Source organism: Solenopsis invicta, chromosome 4 (genome assembly GCF_016802725.1).
Source record: "Solenopsis invicta isolate M01_SB chromosome 4, UNIL_Sinv_3.0, whole genome shotgun sequence".
NCBI classification, from domain to species: domain Eukaryota; kingdom Metazoa; phylum Arthropoda; class Insecta; order Hymenoptera; family Formicidae; genus Solenopsis; species Solenopsis invicta.
Genome location: NC_052667.1, coordinates 20,910,245 through 20,929,732, shown reverse-complemented (window position 1 = coordinate 20,929,732; position 19,488 = coordinate 20,910,245). Strand labels below are relative to the sequence as shown.

The 19,488-nt window shown below is 36.7% G+C and overlaps 1 protein-coding gene across 2 annotated transcripts in view; it reads right to left on the bottom strand.

Moving 5' to 3' along the window:
* Window positions 1–19,488, bottom strand: part of LOC105201464 (cadherin-99C) — a 115,946-nt gene that overhangs the window by 32,873 nt on the left and 63,585 nt on the right. For both annotated transcript variants that reach the window (XM_011169484.3, XM_039448041.1), the window contains exon 2: window positions 7,390–7,465. In XM_011169484.3, the coding sequence (XP_011167786.2) occupies window positions 7,390–7,465 (76 nt within the window). The remainder of the gene's footprint in view (window positions 1–7,389; window positions 7,466–19,488) is intronic.

The window sequence follows — 19,488 nt, the reverse complement described above, 5'->3', positions numbered from 1 at the left end:
GAAGGGAAGATCCCTCGAGTGCGCCAGCTGTTACGCAAGAGACCGGTCGACAACCGATTTTTGTCGCGGGGTCTCGCAAACCGGATGAATTAATCGAATTGCACGTTAACGAACACGAGAGCCTAATTACTGACATGCTGCCATTACCGATGCATACGTGGGTTCGTTACGATGCAAAATGATTTGCAGCACAACATGATAGTCTCCTGCGTTTTAAATGCCTCTCCCACTCTTTCCTGACTTAATATCCTTGTCACGGCAATTAAGCTAAACGAAAGCGCGACATTACGACATTATAATAATTTAAGAGTTGCATTACAAGAGTTGAAAATAAAATATTGTCTCTCATTATGTCGTACACGCACTGTAACTTGATATCATTTATTTCACGTTATTCTTGTCTTTGTGTTACCAATACTCTCTTCGACTTTTGACAAACAATACTGTATCTTTTTAAAGCAAAATAATTTTAATAAAATTTTTTATTGATTCGTTATGTAATTATTTTCATTTAAAAAAATTAATAAATCTAATATTCACTTGAGAAATCTTTAAATTGATCGAAGAAAATTATGGAAATGAATTTATTATTACTCTTATTATTCTTACTTCTGCTTAAACTTTTTAAATTCTGAAAAAAGATACAATTATATAATTTAAATAATTTTAATGCAATAAAATAAAATGACTTTTGGTATCGAATGCTGTATGTCCATTAGGATTCAATAATGATATCTCTAGCTAAGCTTCAATACGTTCAATCGGACGAAACTAATCATTTATTGTAATTAACAAATTTACACAATAAAGCTTAGAGATAATAGACCTATTCTTCAAAATTAATTTAAAATAAGGGAAAAGAGAATTATATTATTGTATATTCGAATGTAAATTTGTATTATTAGAAAACAATATTAATTATTAGATATATAATCTTACATTTGCATTTTTATATAATAATTAGAATAAATAAATTATACTAATATGAACTTTTATATTGATACAATTTATGAGAAAAAAGTGTTTGATTATTTGTGACTATAATTGCATGGTTAATAGTCCCATTTTTGTAGTTATTACTACTATAATGTTGGTATTAATAACTTTATGTTTATAGTTTTACTATGATACAATTTTATTATAAATTATTATTTTAAATATTAATGTAGTAAAATATCAAGAGGGTAAAGATAAATATCTAGATGTGTGTATATAAGTTATACATTGTAAAGAGACAGAGAAATAATTTTACATAAGTTATAATACATCATTGCGCTGTTCATAACGTTAACAAATTGATTCAACTCATTATGATTTCGTTAATATGAACAGTAAAAGACTGAAATCATAACACAATACTAATAATATCTAAAGACACGTAATAGAGAGCGAACAAAAATTATTGCTTACTACTTAATTCCTTCTATTTTTTTCGACTTCTGCGGCGTAAATATCAAAGTTACCCTGCATATATTGATCTCTATGTCATAATGCAAATTGGCAATCGTCGTAAAGAGCGTGAATTATTTATCGTCCGAAGTGCGAAAGATGTATTAGCGTGTAATTGGGAATCTCGTCTCGTCGTATCGCTTTTGCATTCGCGCGCAAAGTTGTCCGCGAGTGATTCATACCAACTTAATTGCCAATTGCACATCACTGGCAGACACGGCGGACCGGGCGGAAACGGGACGATTGAGACGGATCGACTGCGGCACGGTGGCGTGGCGTCGCGACTCGCTAGTAATTATACATAATCAAAGCCTACGTTCACCCACATTTCTTGTTTACATACAATACTTAGCTGTCGCGTAATACGGATTCGTGTTCGTACGTTTGACCGTGTGTTAGAACGCGAGATATATGTGGCCGAAAAGTCGGGTGGAAGAGGGACCGAACGGTCGGCCAAGCGACAATCGTATATACTCGGATATCGCAAGTATCGCGAATGTTCTATCCGTAGTTTCAACTCGCGTGTTTAAATTGTGTTGTAAGTGCAAAGTAGCAATCGCCGCGCTGTAAAAAAGGGAGCGTGAATTATTTGCCATTCGGAGTGCGTCGCGTCGCTCTTGGCGCGCGTGGTCCGCGGTCCGCGGTCCGCGCGTTAATACGTACCAACTTAACTGCACATCACTGGCAAAACATGGCGGACCGGATGGACGCGGGACGGATCGACTGCGGTACAGTCGAATGGCGTGGCGTCGCTTATAATTATACGTAAACAAAGCCTACGTTCACCCACATTTATTGCTTACATACAATATTTAGCTGTCGCGCAATGCATACTCGGTGTTCGTACGTTTGTTGGTGTGTTCAAACGCGAGACACATACGGCCAAAAAGTCTGGTCGACTGAACCGAACGGTCGGGCAAGGGACGATCGTGTATGTTTTGATATTGCAAGTATCGCGAATGTTCTGTCCGTAATTTCAACTTGCGTATTCAAATTGCGTCATAAATGCGAAGTAGTAGCCGCCGTAAAAAGGAAGCGTGAATTATTTATTGTCCGAAAAACGCGGGAAATATGAGCGAGGTTAGGAGCGTGAAGTCGGGAGCAACAGGTATATCCTCGCCGCTTCAATTTCGAGGCGTGAAGTTGTCCGCGCGATTTACACATATACTGTGAATTCTCTTCGCCACCTTTGTGCTCCGTAATGGTCGTTCACTTTATTTACGTGATGTTGAGGATGTCGAACGTGGCGTAATTTCGTGTGTTTACATCCTATTTCCCGGCTGTAGCTTAATCAAGTATGCATCGCGTGCGATTAACGTCGAGAATATCGTGTAAAGTGCCGCATAATTGTTATAATCTGGTGATTAACGCGCACTTTATTGTAACGAGCATACTTTGCAGGTACGGCCCGTTTTCATAATGTACGATAACCAAAAGGTTAGGTTAGGTTAACTATAACTTAAAAATTAATACACATTCTTTCATAAGCATGCAGATTAATCCTGCTTTACTCGTGCGGAGTATCCAGGACATCCCAGCTTTACTGATACGCTACAAAATTCGCCTTACTAATTTATCTTACTTATCTCTATGTAAAGACTATAGTGTAGTATCAATCTTGACTTGTAAATCAATGAAAAAACAATGAAAACACAACATTGGGGTATCAGAAACATGACATGGAATAACATATGTCAAGAAAAACCATGCGAATAAAGCAGGGTTAAATAAACATTAGGTGTATGTACACATGTAACTATTATTTAACTTGTAGGTAAGTGGGACGTTGACAACACTCCAAAGAAATTTTATTATTATTGTTATATTTTTTATTAGTATGTTTGAAATTATATTAATTTAACTCTTATTAGGAGATAAATGTAAAAAAAATTAACTTTAACACTTGTAGACAATACTTTTTATTTTTCTTTTTTAGAACAATATTTTAATTCTGCATTTCTTTCTTTCCTTGTCTCTAATCAAATTATTTATTTAAATATTTCAGAAAATAACGACGTGGGATGTGTTGGGAAGATCTTATGAAACTGGACAAACCTGAGAGGAGGAGGAGGCCTAGGAGAGGCATCAGGCATCGGTGGAGCAACTTTGCGGTAAGAATTAATTATTGTTTGCATATAATTAATTTCTATTTGTTTGAATTGTTTTATTTAGATGATTTAAAAAAATAACAATTATATAAAAGAAAAGTTTTATAAAATTTTATTTACAAAAGTTTATAAAGTTTATGAAAATTCTTACAAAGATTTTTTCCCAAATTCTATAATTATTTTCATAATATAAGAAATATATAAGAATTTTAATACATCTAATAATTAGTTTTTAATATAATAATTAGAATGCAGTTTTAATGTATACTTATATTTGTGCATTGCAGAATCATCGTAATTAACGTTGCAGATAACTCCACTGTTGCGCTTTCAGCGTGTCACTACTCAGTGGGTGAGTGAGAAAGCAATTTTTCATGTAATTAAAGTGAAATTGAATCGACAAAAATACAAATATGGATCATAGCTTTGTGTGTAACAATTTTTATTGATTTAGTTCTAAATGCTATATTAAAATTTCTATTAAAGAACCTTATTAAATTTTTTCGATTATATTGTAAAATTTGGCACAAAATTTTTAACTCATAAAATATGTCTGAATCTTTTTTAATTAAAAAGCGGTATATATATATATATACACACACACACACACACACACACACACACACGCGCGCAATCATTTTCAAGCTTGCATATATTTATTATATTTGTTAACAGATATATTTTTTTAAATTATATTATGCTTTAAAGAAAAAACGCGAGTTACTCTAGCATGTGCTATTACGAATCCATATTCAGTCAAACATAATGGTTCTTTTATGACATTATTTTGCGCATGAAAGGAGCGTATATTTTAACGCTTATTTACCGGTAATAAAATCGGCAACAAAAAGCGTCTTTCTTTTTTCTGACGTAGTCTGGCTAAAAGTCAGAATGATAAAGTGAAAGATTAGTCCAATTTGGTCTGAAATGGCAAAGATTGACAAAGTTTGAATTCTAATTAGCGAATTTTGAAATTACTGTACGATGAAACATACAGTAACAATCTTTCTCAGTTTAGAAAAGTTTTCAATCAGAAGTTTAGTCAGAAATATATAGATAAAATTTTAAATAAAAGAAGAATAGAAAATAGCACTTCACAATTGTGTAACATATTGAAATTAATTTATTTAAAAATAATATATAAATAATTATCAATTTCATTTATTTATAATAGGTCAATTTTAATATAATTTTTCATTACTGGTCTATTTATATCTATAGCTTAATTTCATACTGTATTTAATACAAAATGAAAGCAATGCAATATATAAATATTTTGTCGTGGAAGAGAACATCTAATTTTTATATAAATTAACTCAGAGTACATATCAATTTTATATATTAATTATATTAAAATATTTATAATATTCATATCAGCTTTAATCTCATTCATTATTTGCAAATTAAATTGCATTTATATTAGTTGAAATTAATCAACGTAATTGAAATCCAAAGTTTGGATAGATAATACAGTTTCACACGATCTTTTCGCTCAATATCGCACATTCTCGCATGTTGTCATTCGTCACATTGCGAAATCGCGCAATTTACACACGAACATTCGTCATCGTCCGGCCAGTCACGCGCAACATTCCCTGCCGAGCCCTCGTAAAGTCCCCCCGCGTAAATCTTTCATGACAGCAGGCCACTACCGGTGAACTCCGATCATTTCTTCCCGCATAGAAAGTGATCGCGGCATTAGAAAGTGCATACTGTGGGAGAACGAAAGACCCCATGTCGATCGCGACCCATATTTTCTATGTGCGCGCGAATAAACGCATCTGAACTGTTCTACATAGAATCTGAGTTATTACTTGACCCATTGATCGGCGTGCAATCGTAAAAAAAAGTCCTCGACGTAGTTTAGGATCTCGCATAATTTTTCAGCGACGTATCTTTATAATTTATAATACGTTGATTTTTTTATCGACTCTCGAACTGAATTCAATGCATTGTCTAGCCAGAACTTCTGCAGACAATTGCTAAATCACGAACGTAATACGCGCTGACATAAAAATATCTTCTGGAATCTGGCAGCGTGCCATTAACGACGATAGTTGGTTATAAAGCAACCAGTGGATATACGATCAAGTTCGGTGTCGTGGGAATCGATACGGAAAGTCACAGACGGTGCCCCCGCCGGAAACTTTTTCCTCCTTTTCAACACCAAATCTATTACGGGGAAAATTGTACTTTGCTGTGCGCGCACGTATCGGAAAAAAGTTTCGTACCATCTGGATTTCCTCGTAGCCGCGTACGTGTATATCGCCTTACATAAAGGGGAACAATCTGTAACACGTAAACTAAAATGGAAGTCAACAGCTGGTTCTCATATTGATATAGGACGGTAAAACGCAACATCTGGAATAAAATATTATTTAAAGCGCGGATAAACGACCATTACGTTTTACGCGGGTGATGTAAGTGGTATAGTTAAATGAAAATAGATCTATTATTCGAATACGGACAGACGTATCTCTCTTTCGTATAAGACAATGCAGGAAGCAGCTGTTCGCTAATTAACAGGTATGTTTTTCGCAAACACGCGTAAAATACCACCTCGGCCCGCTATGAATCACGTTTCTTCATCTCAACGTTAAACCATCGCTTTAAAATGCCGCGAGAACCGCGCCTATATCTCTCGTCCACAGGCAACGCGAATTATCGCGTCGGAATGTACGTTTTATCCCGCTAAGCCGTCTGCACACCATTCTCTCTCTCGCGTGTATACCTTCTCTCTACTCTCTATCTACATATGCGGCCGTTCGTTGCGCTCGCCACGGCTTACATCGGGTTTATCGATTCCTCGTGGATCTCCGTAAAGCTTGCATTTAATATTCTTCTTTCGATCGTAAAGTAAAAAAGGAAAAAAAAACAAGGAGAGGAAAGTCTGCGCGGAACAAACGAGAGTTGCGTCGAGCACACATGAAACGTGCGGATGATTAAAGCCTAATTACGTAACAGCGGTAAATCAAACGCAGTTGAGAGGCATGAATAATGCGGGCTCGCGATTCGACGTATCGATATATGAGATGTAGATCGCTCCGCGGTGCAACAGTAAAAGCCGTCGAGGTAGAGCTCACACCTCCGCACGTGCCGTCGATCCGCGCGCGCGTTTATGCCCGACGACAACGATAAAACAGAGCTTGCACCATCAACCGTGACATAAGTAATTGGCAATCAGCTGGGATAGATTTACGCGTGTGGGAAGCCACACGATCCGACCGTGATTGACTTTTACGCGCTAGTCGTTACTTCATTTTATTCCGTTCGTTCGCCCGTCGGTCGAGGGAACGTTCGTTTCTTCGGGCCGACTATTCTTTGCAGAACTTTTAGAAACAATTTTCAGTTACGTCATTAACCCCTTGCGGTCCTAATGTTGAGTTAAACTCGGCGTGATCTTTCGAGGTAATTTATCGCATAATTTTTTTAAGCTATTGAATCCAATTGTAATCTGCAAACTATAGATACTTCCGTAATTTTATCAAAGGTAAATTTCTTTAAATAATAAAACTAATTTTGCGATTGATATTAATTAAAAATTAATTAGAAGGGAACAAAATATTTGATTTTTGATCATTTGTGAGAAATACTTCAGATTGCAAATTTAAAAAATTCTCGTTGCCTGTGGACGAGAGATATAGGTGCGGTTCTCGCGGCATTTTAAAGCGATAGCTTAACGTGAGATGAAGAAACGTGATTCATCGCGGGTCGAGATGGTATTTTACGCGCGTTTGCGAAAAAAATTTTAGTAACAAGAAGGGAAACGTTGCAATTGGTTACAATAATTACAATAAAAGAAACAATGCAATTGATTGCAATAATTACTTACCAACTTTAGACTGGGCGTATCGAAGATGTAAAATCACGCATAGCAAACACCACAACCAGCGTGTCATTGTTCTTGCCTAAAAACAAAAGAGAATATTGTAATAAAAATTATCTGCAATACTATTATTTAATATTTCAATTAAAATGCGCATGTAATTGGACAGATCGTAAATTGTTAAATCGCGAAGGAATGCGTAAGCAGTCGCATCTTATGAGATCTATCCGTTAGAGAAATCATCATATTCATAAGCCAAGGTCTTAACTGCTATCATTTATAATGGTCCTTACTGACTTTAAAACAGCAATTTCTTTACTGAAATATCACGAAATGCACGAGACAATTTTCATCACGAAACTCGCGACGTATAATCTGCTAACTTGACTTTATTGCGGATTATGCAACTCCTTTCAACGCATACATGATGACAAATGACTTTTTTAAACACGTATTTTCGTATAATCTGCTAACTTTAAACATTTGAAAGTTGCTTCAATTAAAGCTAAACTTTTCTTAATTAAACTTTTCTCATTGTTAGTTACTCCTAAATCTTGGAAATAACTTGAGAAAGATCGCGATGAAACAAAACTTTGATTCTGATTTAATAACTTCTCAAATATATGCTCTCTGAATTTGAATCAATGGCTGGGTGGCTAATCAGTGACTGATAAATCAATGATTATCTTGATCTAAAAATTAATGAAAAGTTATTGATAATCATTGAAAATCGAGTTGAAAATTCTTATTGATTAGTATTAATTCACTCATAAATACTAATAAATACACAATAATTAATAAACATACAATAAATTAATTGATTTTTTTAATTCAGACAATCATCAATGCAGTGGCACATTTTAAACCGATGATCAGAATTATTCACTGAAAATCAGTGATTAATTCTGATCATCTACTGATTTATATTTACACAGTGTAATATAATTAATACCGTGCTTTCGTGAAGTTAGTGTACCTTACATATTTTACGTGTTCGACGAGTGACAGTACGCTCGCTGAACTTTTCGACAACGGCGTGCAATATGCTAATCTCCGATATCCCCCCGGGGCGGTTCTTGAGTGATTATCGGTATAGGAGGGGGTTGGAAATTCAGCAGAATACGGACAGAAGCTTAACGGGGACGCCATCCTCTCTCGTGCGGAGACGCCGGAAGAATCTCGTGTGGACCAGCGCGATCGATAGTGCGCGGGCGGCTCTGTGAGGTCTTATGCTAATGCGCCGTCGATACATCGTGCGTGTAATAAGGCCGTGCGCCAGCGTGAATAAAATACCGAACGAAGGGAGACAATGTTATCGGCTTCGCATGATCTCGCGGCGCGTAGTCGCGGCTCTTGAGATTCATCCTGCGCTTAGAATAGGACTCTGCCGCCGCCTCTCATCCGACACATTGCGTGCTCCCGCAGGAATGACTAAGCCGTACAGTCATTTGAGTTTAGCGACACATAGACCAAGGTTCAACACACTACGGCCACACTCGGGTACATCTATGCATAAATTCTGATATTTTTGTAAACGATAGTGCGATAAGCGTTTGAGGAAAAGTGGAAGCGAGATACTAAACTTGAGAGACTAATAAGAGTAAGAACAGGATTCACACACGTATTTCATCGAGTCAAGCGGAATAGCGAGAGCTCATTTTTTATTTATACCTTTTTAATTAAAAGGAAAATTAAGAACACGCGCGACGGTTCTCATCAGCACACGTTAAGGACAATGCCTTTCATAAGTCCACAATAACTCGCGAGAAAGAGGCACATATGGTACTCGCTAAAGATACGGGAACGTGCATTAGAAGATCCCGTACGTTACGGGAATTGTAAAAACAATCGCGACTGCGTAATACCTCTTTAGGATTAACTGTATCCTGTCTTTTCTTTAATTATGATTTATTTCATGTGTTTTTACGGAATATTACAAATTACTGAATAATGCTGACAGTCTCCATTTTACCGGCTCTTCTAATTCTTTTGTGCTGAGGCGGTCGTTGCACGTTTCCCAACGTGACATGAGAAAAATATTGCGCTCACGTTTGCACTGGATAAACGTACGTGTCCGATATCGAGCGTAATGGACAAAAGTCGAAAATCGAGATAGGAAATATTAAACAGGCTCCCGCGGTTCCGCATGGTGGAAGGTTCTCGCGTGTTCGCGAGTCTCGCTAGATCGTGTAGTCACCTCGCACTCAAATTAGACTATCGCTCGAAGCGTCGTTCGTGCAACTGTCTTGCGTGTGCAAAAATCTCCCGCATGCAACAGTCATGCACATTCGCATATTTTAATCTCACGCTAGACTCTCGTAGTGTGTTATCTCGGTCGGCCCTGGAGTTACGATTCTTGTAGAAAGAGTTGGTGAACTAGATTGCAAGGACTCGCCCAGAAGGAATCGCAATGAAGATTTAATAGATTTTTTGCTGGGAAAAGTTCAGCTTAAAATTACTGTGGAATCTTTAAATCGAGGCAAACGAGTCGGCATCATTCGGTACAAAGTATAATAGAACTTAGAGTAGAGTAAGAAAGGCTATCTCGCGAACACCGTGGTCGAAGGAAAGTGTTATCCGACACCGTATATCTACATAGATATATGGTACGACGCGGCAAATCATTTACTGAATTTTTTCACTCGCGGTTTACTGAGTTTCCTTTCGAACGGGACGCAACAACGAAACTACGTTTCGAGAGCGTACAACGTTCTCGAGAGTAAAAGAAGATGCCGTAATTGATGTAACGAGCAGTAGCTCCATTCACCATACCGGGGATAAGTGGGATCGCAAGTGCGTTCGCGGTTTACAGCGGAGGTTTATGGTGAAAATTTCCTTCCGATAATTTCGCGCTTCGATCTTCGTTTACGGGCGATGCGCTTCTTCTTACGACGCGCGGTCAGAGTTTCATCATAGCGTCTCGGTGGGAACGGTGGACTGTCTTAAAACGGAAACCCCACTGGCCTAGCGTAATTCTTCTGAATTACATAATTAACGTCGCGGCGAAAACCGTAACGCATTGATGAACGAGACGAAATAACCGGACGGCGATTCACTTTCTTATGATTTATCGATGCATTCTTTACTGAGCGACTGAGGTGCAGCAACGTTCAATTACTGCGGTTTTTCCGAATTTATCATTAACTAGATCTTTATCTGAAACTGGAATTAACTGTAGAAGCAATTTACATATTAGATCATACGAAACGTGCATTAAAGGTAAATTTCTAGAGCGTGGTTGATTTGTTAAATGCGCTAAATGAATAAATCGACTGTAATTATTACTAATTCTAATTATAAATAAAAGATTATTTGCTAAAAAAAATTGGTTTTACACGTACGGCCACAATTTTTTGGCTGCAAAAAATTAACTAAGGTAGATAAAAATGAACTAAGGTTGTAAAATTTAGAAAGAAAATTTTTCTGTGGCGTCTATTCATGTTAAGACCAATCATACTTGTATATAAAATTTGACTCTATAATTGGCAACAAGATCTAAATTTTCTGTAAGGCATTGTTAATTATGACTGCTATAAATTTTATATTTTAGCAGTTACAAAAAATAACGATAAATTTTTGTTATGATATCTAAAAATCTACCTACATTAGCAAAACGTTTTTTTTCTGAGTGTTTAGAGATTATTTGTGAAAATTACAGCAGCACATACATAGTATTTTGCATGCAGACCCCTGAAAAAGATATGAGGGTCAGGGGATCTGCAAAGTTGGCACGATATTTTGTTAATATAAAAAAAGTACATAGTGTTTCAGTGGCGCTTTTCATAGTTTCAGAGTTCCTTATAAAAATAACGAAGAGTTCTGTATTTTTTATTTCAACTAGACAAAATAGGTGCGCGCGTGGCGCGCGTTACAAGACTTATATTACATAATTTCATACAAATAACAAATTAAATATTACATTTTTAAACCTTCAACACAAATAATCAAAATACGCGATCCTTGCGAACGGCTGTCATTTACGAAGTAAGCGCTCAATAAGAACCAATCAGCACATTGGAAAAGTGACAACAATAAATTTCGAGATTTCGAGTATTGATGCAATGCACTATTTCAGATAGAGAGAATTTCAACTTTTCGTGATAAGTGTAAAAGACATTGTTATTCGTGTAAAATAATTTTTGCGTTTGAATGGGCACATGTTCAATTACAGGATACGATTCGGTATCGGAAACCGTTACGATGTGTACTCTGACTTCTCGTCACGTTATCGGTTCAATGAGACCACGTCTCATTGAACTTAGCGTCTAACCGGCCGATCAGCTGGATCAACCACGATTTGTGAGCATGTCGCGGGTTGACAAAAGCACCCCAGAAAGTGCGTCTCCTTTAAGTGACTTGCTGCCGGCGACTATGGCTTGTAAGATACAAGTGTCGTACGAATCATGGTTGAGAAAGCTTAGTCGACGTTAGACGTGCGTTAAACGTGATAAAAAAGGCAGAACGCATTCGCAACGAGCTCACTATCGATCCCGTATCCATCGCGTCCGAATTGCTAATTCGTTATTTCATTAACTGCGTAATAAGCAATGTCTCTTGCAGGTACCACGAGATGATGCTTGCAGCGTTACAAAATGATTTTTTTAATGCAGAAATTGTTTTCATCTTTATGTATATTTTTTATTTCTATTTCACAAGTTTTCGTGATAAATGCACTAGACATTGTGATTTGTCTAGAAAATAATTTTTGCGTTCGATTGAACGTATCTAAAATTATAGGATACGATTCGGTATCGGAGATCGATGCAATGTGCACTCTGACTTTTCGTCACGTTATCGGTTCAATGAGACCACGTCTCATTGAACTTAGCGTTTAACCGGTCGATCAGTTGGATTAACCATGATTTTTTGAGCTTGTCGCGGGTTGACAAAAGCACCCCAGAAAGTGCGTCTCCTTTAAGTGACTTGCTACCCTGCGACTATGGCTTGTAAGATACAAGTGTCGTACGAATCATGGTTAAGAAAGCTTAGTCGACGTTAGACGTGCGTTAAACGTGACACAAAAAGCAGAACTCATTCTCAACGAGCTCACTATCGGACCCGTATCTATCGCGTTCGAATTGTTAAATGGTTATTTCGCGAATCGCGTAGCATCCAATGTCTCTTACACGTGCCACAAAAAAGATGCTTGTAGCGATATAAAATACTTCTTTATACTGAAATTTTTTGTTTCTTAAGTATAATTCTTCTTATTATTAAACAAAACAGGCGCACGCTACAAAGTTTCTAATATTACATAATTTCATACAAATTGCAAATTGAATATTACATTATTAACTCCTCAATATACATAGTCCAAATACGCGATCTGTCGGTCACGAAGTAAACGCTGAATGACAATCAGTCAGCACATTGAAAAAGCGACAACAATAATTAAACTTTGAGATTTCGGTATCAATGCAATGCACTTTTTTACATAGGAAATGCAAAACTGAAAAAATCTGCTAACTTCGCGAATCTAGCACGACAAGTCTAAAAATGCAAACGGGTAAAAAAATGCAGAAATCTTTGTTATTTTTATAAGGAACTCCGGAACTATGAAAACTCTGTGTATTTTTTTTTTTTCATATTAACAGAATTTCGTGCCAACTTACCAGATCCAGGATCAGGTCGCTTTCTTTCGAGGAACCAGAAGTGGAACATGTCGATAGGTTGCTTTGTTCTTTGTGCCGTAAGATCTAAAGAAGCGAGCGTGATCTCTTCGAAGTAAGTCGGGTCACGCGAGAACCGGAGGAAAGTTTCTGTGGGGACTTGGACCCTCGGTCTAATCTGAACTACGTGTATTAACATTTACTTTTCTATCCGAGATTTCTACTCGGTCGTATCGAATCCGATTGTATCAAGATCGGGCTATTACCATATCTGACACGACATTAATTTCGATTATGTAGCCCATTAATTACGATTTCCGCTCTATAAGGTTTCGTCTCGATTTCTCTGATGATAATCGCTTAAACACGGAATTTTCACTTAAATACAATGACACGATCGTAATATATATTGCCCAAATATCTAATTAAATATTACTTAACACGTTTTCTCACTGTTTATTTCTTTTTATCTATTATAAACAAATAATAAAATCGGGAACTTATGGACTAAAAAATATCTACAATTAATTTTGTTTTTGTTTATACATTTACGATGCATTTTAAATTAGCTAACAGTATAGTAAATTTAATTTTCATATCGTACAATATCGTTTATTACCTCATTTAAACATCATATAAATTTTAGAGTAACTAATTTCGTACCCTTGCGATCTTAGATCCGCCGCTAAATAGCGTAAAAAACGGCAGTCAAATAAATATGCGTAACATTGATCTCAGATAATAATGTTCCCGGAAATATGTTGCCTAAGTCAGTACTATTCAGGAACTACACGCTGACGCTTACCCGTCACGTATTTCCACAACGGCTGAATTACTTCACTTTTCGCTATCTGCCTTATTAATCGCGAAAGTACAGTCGTGTCTCAGTCCCGGGCTATCTTGTAAGTCGGAAGTAAATCAGTAGAACTCACCGGTAGGACATTGTGAAACACCGGTGGTCGGTTCTAAGGTGTCTTGACGTATGCATAAACGTAGTACAACTTGGACTTTTGACGTCATCGTAATCGATCGTCTTAATGTCAATGTCGTAATTAATAGTAAAACGAAGTTATTGAAAGTGGATCTTGAAAGTGTAACTTGAAAAACATTATCGACAAATTCAACGATCGATTTGAATTGCATTTGAGATTAAAGCGAAGAAGTTATATAATTTAATCCTCAACTGAAAATTATATATCTGTAGAGAATGAAGAAAAAAATGAATCTATGTACATGTTTGCTACAGTATTTTCTTGTGTTTTTTGTTATTAACTGTGCATAAAATCAAGTTTTCTTTGTTATTCTAGAAAAAAAAAATTGATTAAAATTATGAAGTGACAATCCTAAAAACTTCATATCCACTGCTAATGGAATTAAACGTATTATTTCTCTTCAGTGTATTATTTCAGAATTTTCGCAAACAATATTTTCATGGAAATCAATTTAATAAAATCGTTCTGCAAATAATCTCCTAACAGATTTACGAAGCGACTCGATAATGGATACGAGCCGATGCCAATTATTCAATACCATAATTATGCGATATCGAGATAATGCAAATGTAATGCATTGTTTGTTTTATGGACCAGTCATATTGTCGGTACGGTGACTGCACAAAGCTCAACAACGTGGTTTCCTAGCCATTTTGGCTTTATACATATTGGTGTTTAACGTATCTCTTTAACCGAGTGTGCAGAATGCATACACAAGTGCCTTACACTGCACCTGTTCGACATTGGACAGTTTGAGCCACCATGCTACTACCCTTCTTCCTTTTTGAATACATTTGCCTCGATCAAGGATTAAAAGCTTAACGGAACATAATGACAAAATGAACAAAGACATTTCAAATTTTCTTTGATTAGAATATGGGTATATATAATTTCTCTTTTCGTTAAATGTAATCTTGATTGTAATCCAATTTTCTATCCCTAAAACAGTTTTATTCATTGCTTTTGTAATATAATACGATAATCTTTCAATGAAATTGGCAGTTAAGATACAACCGAGTTATTAGTATTCAATTATCCATATCTGTCCTTTGAGTATTATTTAAATTCTTATATCTTCACATGTTGATTTGTGCAACATGTTTAGAAATATATTTGATCATTGATACTTGCTTCTCGCGAACGTTACTTTTTTATACAGATAAAAATATCTCACATCGTCTTTACAATTTCCATTGCAGCAACGTGTAAAAGTAGATTTTAACCGGTTTGTCGTGGCGATTCACGGAAACGAAAACGACGTGGAAACGAAAGAAACGAAAATAAAACGCGTTGTTTTTCTCTCATACGAATGCGAACGCGAAACATTTTTCATTGTTAATCCCTGGTTATAAAGAACGATCGTCGGGAATGCGCGATGTATAAGCCGGTTCCGGGGCAGGGGGGAGGAGAGGAGCGGTATTTCTGAATTAAAGCGATGTCTCTCCCTGCGGCGGGGAGAGATAGAGGAGCGTGCACCTCGCATCGTCCGACATGGATTATTGCGCACGAATGTCGTACCTCTGCAAGAGCGTGCGTGCCCGTTTGCCGAGATGCATCGCTTTGTGTCGCTATTAAAAGTGGCCAAGTTAATAAACTACGCTCGTTGAAGGCGCGCCGCCGCATCGCGTTGCTCGCGCGAGGATTCCCTTTATTTTCTATCTTGCGTTTCCGAGCTCTCCGCTCCCTACGTCCGCAATGAGATAATAGCCGACTTACGCGTGCCGTAATGCAATTAATTAACAAAGATGCCACGCCGCTCTTAGGATACTCGTGATTCATCACATGTTATTCGGGGATGTAATGAGAGAAGAGGGAATTATATCTCCATGCCAATGATTTACCCTTTCTAATTGACGCGATGAATATTATCGCGTGCTAAAGATATTATCATTTTTAATCCGAATAAAAGTCGTCGACATTTTTGTTACATTTGTCAATCACACTGGTAATAATGTCATGAAATTCGAAAGAAAAGAACGATTTTGATGAAGTATTTAAATATTTAGCTGGATACGGATCTGAAAATAATTTTATTGGACCATCGAAATAATTGTGATGGATGTTCAAACATGATGATGAGCAATAATGTAAAAAATTTTGACATTCTAGTAATTCAGTTTGAGAGTCAATCATAATTATTTTGATGACTTAACAAAATTATTTTTAGATTTGTAGCCAACTAAATTTTTAGCAAAAACCGTTCTTTTCACGTATCACTGAAAAATACACTGAAAAAAAAGATTTTGTTAATGATAATTAAGCTTTGGTGAAATAATTTTAAATGAATGTTTGATTAATATAATCAAATATTTAGTAATATTTATTAATTAATAGTAAACAAACATAATAACAATAATTAATCAATGATTAATAAATATTCATTAAATTTATTAAATATTACTAAATATTTGATTATATTAACTGCATATTCAATTGAAACTATTTCACCAAAGCCTAATAATTATTATTTGAGCTTGATTATTAAATAAAGTTTAGATAATAATTATTAGGCTTTGGTGCAATAGTTTTAATTAAATATTTAGTTATATTAGTCTCTTTTTTTTAGTAAATGTGCATGAAATTTAATGCATGAAGTGTCACTTTATGGTACTTTTGACACAAACATTAAATATTTTTAATTCTACTACCTCTCTCGAACAATGCATAGAAAAGTATATCTCGCTTCTTCCGTGTCGTTGATTGCTCTATCGATTGCTCGATGCCAAGACCGATCGCGGAGGTGAGCGGTCGTCGGTGGAAGAGACAGCGGTGAATTTTCTTATATTTCTCATTTTATAAAGCGGCTGCAGGCTTTGAGAGCTGTCTCGCCGCCAACCGGGGAATCGGCAGCCGCGATCGAGATGCGGATAAGATCGTGCAGCCACCGCCTACAATTTATAAAGTCTCGCGTTCGCCCGGATACCCTCTCCTCTCAAGTCCAAGCCTCAGGGTAACACTCGTGTGCTGTACGCGAAAACAGGCTTGTACGTAAAAAGAAAATGAGGAAAAAAAAGAAGAAATAATGGGATAGCCGCGGGTATTTGCGCAGATTTGAAAGCGAAATCTCGCTACTGATCATTCTCGGCCTCGCCGACATTTCCGCAAATTCTAATTGGTTGGTCCAACTCCATTTAAATAGATATTACGATACAGAGCCACCGCCGCCGCTGCGATGTTCCGTTAATATGAAAAAAAAAACATACTATGAGGTCCCAGTGGAATTTTTTATAATTTCGGAACTTGTTATAAAAATAACGAAGAGTTGTACCATTTTTATTCCTTTAAAAAAACAATAATGAAAAAAATGTACTAATTTTGCGAATTAAGATATCATCCTCTAAAGTATAAGAAAACAATAAATATTTGTACATTTGACAAGAATTCCAGTCAGTACTATCAGAGTTCTACCAATAATTGCAATTTTTAATATTTAAAAAAATTGTTAATTATGTGAATTTTTTTGAAATTGCAATTATCGGTAGAACTCTGGTAGTATTGACTGGAATTCTTGTTAAATGTACTAATATTTATTGTTTTCATGTATTTTAGTGGATGAGATATCGAGCTTTATTCGCGAAATTAGTACATTTTTTATTATTGTTTTTTTTTTTAGAGGGATAAAAATTGCAGAACTCTTCGTTATTTTTATAACGAACTCCGAAATTATGAAAAGTGCCACTGAAACTTATGTATTTTTTTTTCATATCAACAGAACGTTCGCTGTCTCGTATTTCGCTTCGCTCGTTTCCTTCGCACAGAACTCGATCACTTGAACAAATCAAGGCACGCGAAAAAAAATCCGGCGCACCTTTCACTCGTGATGCTAGAATCTGTACCGATCCCACGGGATCACGGATAGGAAAGTGTACGCTTGAACAGAAACTCGGATAGATAGCGTTTAATTCATTTGAAATCTGGAATAGGCCTCCTAAATAACATTAACCACGACAGTACTGGATTTCTATCTGGCATGTAGAAAACTGGAAATAGTCAATCAAATTATTATTCAACCAAGATAAATGATTTCGTAATTTAATATTGGACAAGGTAGATCAATCATTATACTAAGGACCTGTAAAATGTTTTACGCGTGATAGATAATTAGTACAATGAACAACGGGGGATAGCTGGGAAGCGTTACGAGCGAAGATGAAACAGGTGCAGATATCGATCGATGATCTACGATCATTGTAAAGCTTTTCTGTAATTATAGCGTGGCTTCGTGGATCGTAATTAAATCAGCGCCAGTGATTTATGGGATTCCCACCGGCGAAGAGAGCAAAAGATGCGGATCACTCTCAATTAGTGTCTGTCGACATCATTTATCAATGAAATGAGGAGAAAGCAATTTTGCGTTCTGTCGGTACTCATCATCCATCCGGAAGATCGGAAGGGTGTTATTAATAATATTTCTAGGAGGAAAGTTCATCTGCATTTCGTCGGACGAAAAAAATTCTATAATAGTAGCGGTAAAGATAGATATAGGCGATTAATATCGGCCGCGTGATAGATTCGTCCTGAATATGATACAGACATATGCATAACGTACTGATTATACGTGAAGAAACCGCAGTTTTTATGTGCTCATTAAGTCGGAGAGATTCGCTGTTACGCAAAATAACTTTGTATAATGAACTTTTAATGAAATGACTTTCTCAGCAACTCTGATACTTTCAGTATAATAATTAATTTTATATAAACATAATTAATTATAACGCAACAACATGTATCAAAACATTTTATTGACGTAATAATTAACTCAAAAATATTCATTTTTTATATCTCTGTTTTACTAAAATATCAATACAAAGGATAACAAGGATAAGAACTTAATTACACATTATCTTTTAATCACATTATCTTTTAATGCAAATACTTTGAGAGGCATTTCTAACTTTTATTTTCATTGAAGAAAAATCTATCTTGAATTCGTGAAAGAATCGCAATGTTCGCGAACGTTTCCATGTTCTTGTTTCAAGTACAGCGCAACTGCATTAGAGAAGATACTTTCGGTTACACGCGTCGTGTCAACTTGGCAGCTTGTGACCGAGTGACCGGGACGAGAAGCGGAAGTCTCGGTTTTAACAGCCGGCTTGACCAGCCTACCGTGCAGAGACCGTGAAGGAATTGCCGGCGGCAACGGACGAGGTGCGCATCGCGTCAAGAAAGAGAAACAGAGAAAGAGATCGAGACTCGCCGTTGCTTCATGAGTTCAACAGCTGAATCTAAGTATGATTTACTGGGCGCCGACGTTTCGCGTTGCACCGCGATGGAATCCCGCCCGGATCGCGCCCGGCGTGGCTCGTTCGCCGCGCGTCGCGTTGCATGGTCGATCGCAATAACACGGGGGACTTAACGCGGCTTTCTAGTCGCGATGCACTACCGCGTTCGCCACTTCTTCTTCCGCGTAACTCCGTTCATCGCGATTGCGCTCGCGCCCACGCGATTGAAGCACGGTGAAACCGTTTCTTCGGGAGAATGGCTCGAGCGTGATTAATAGCGGC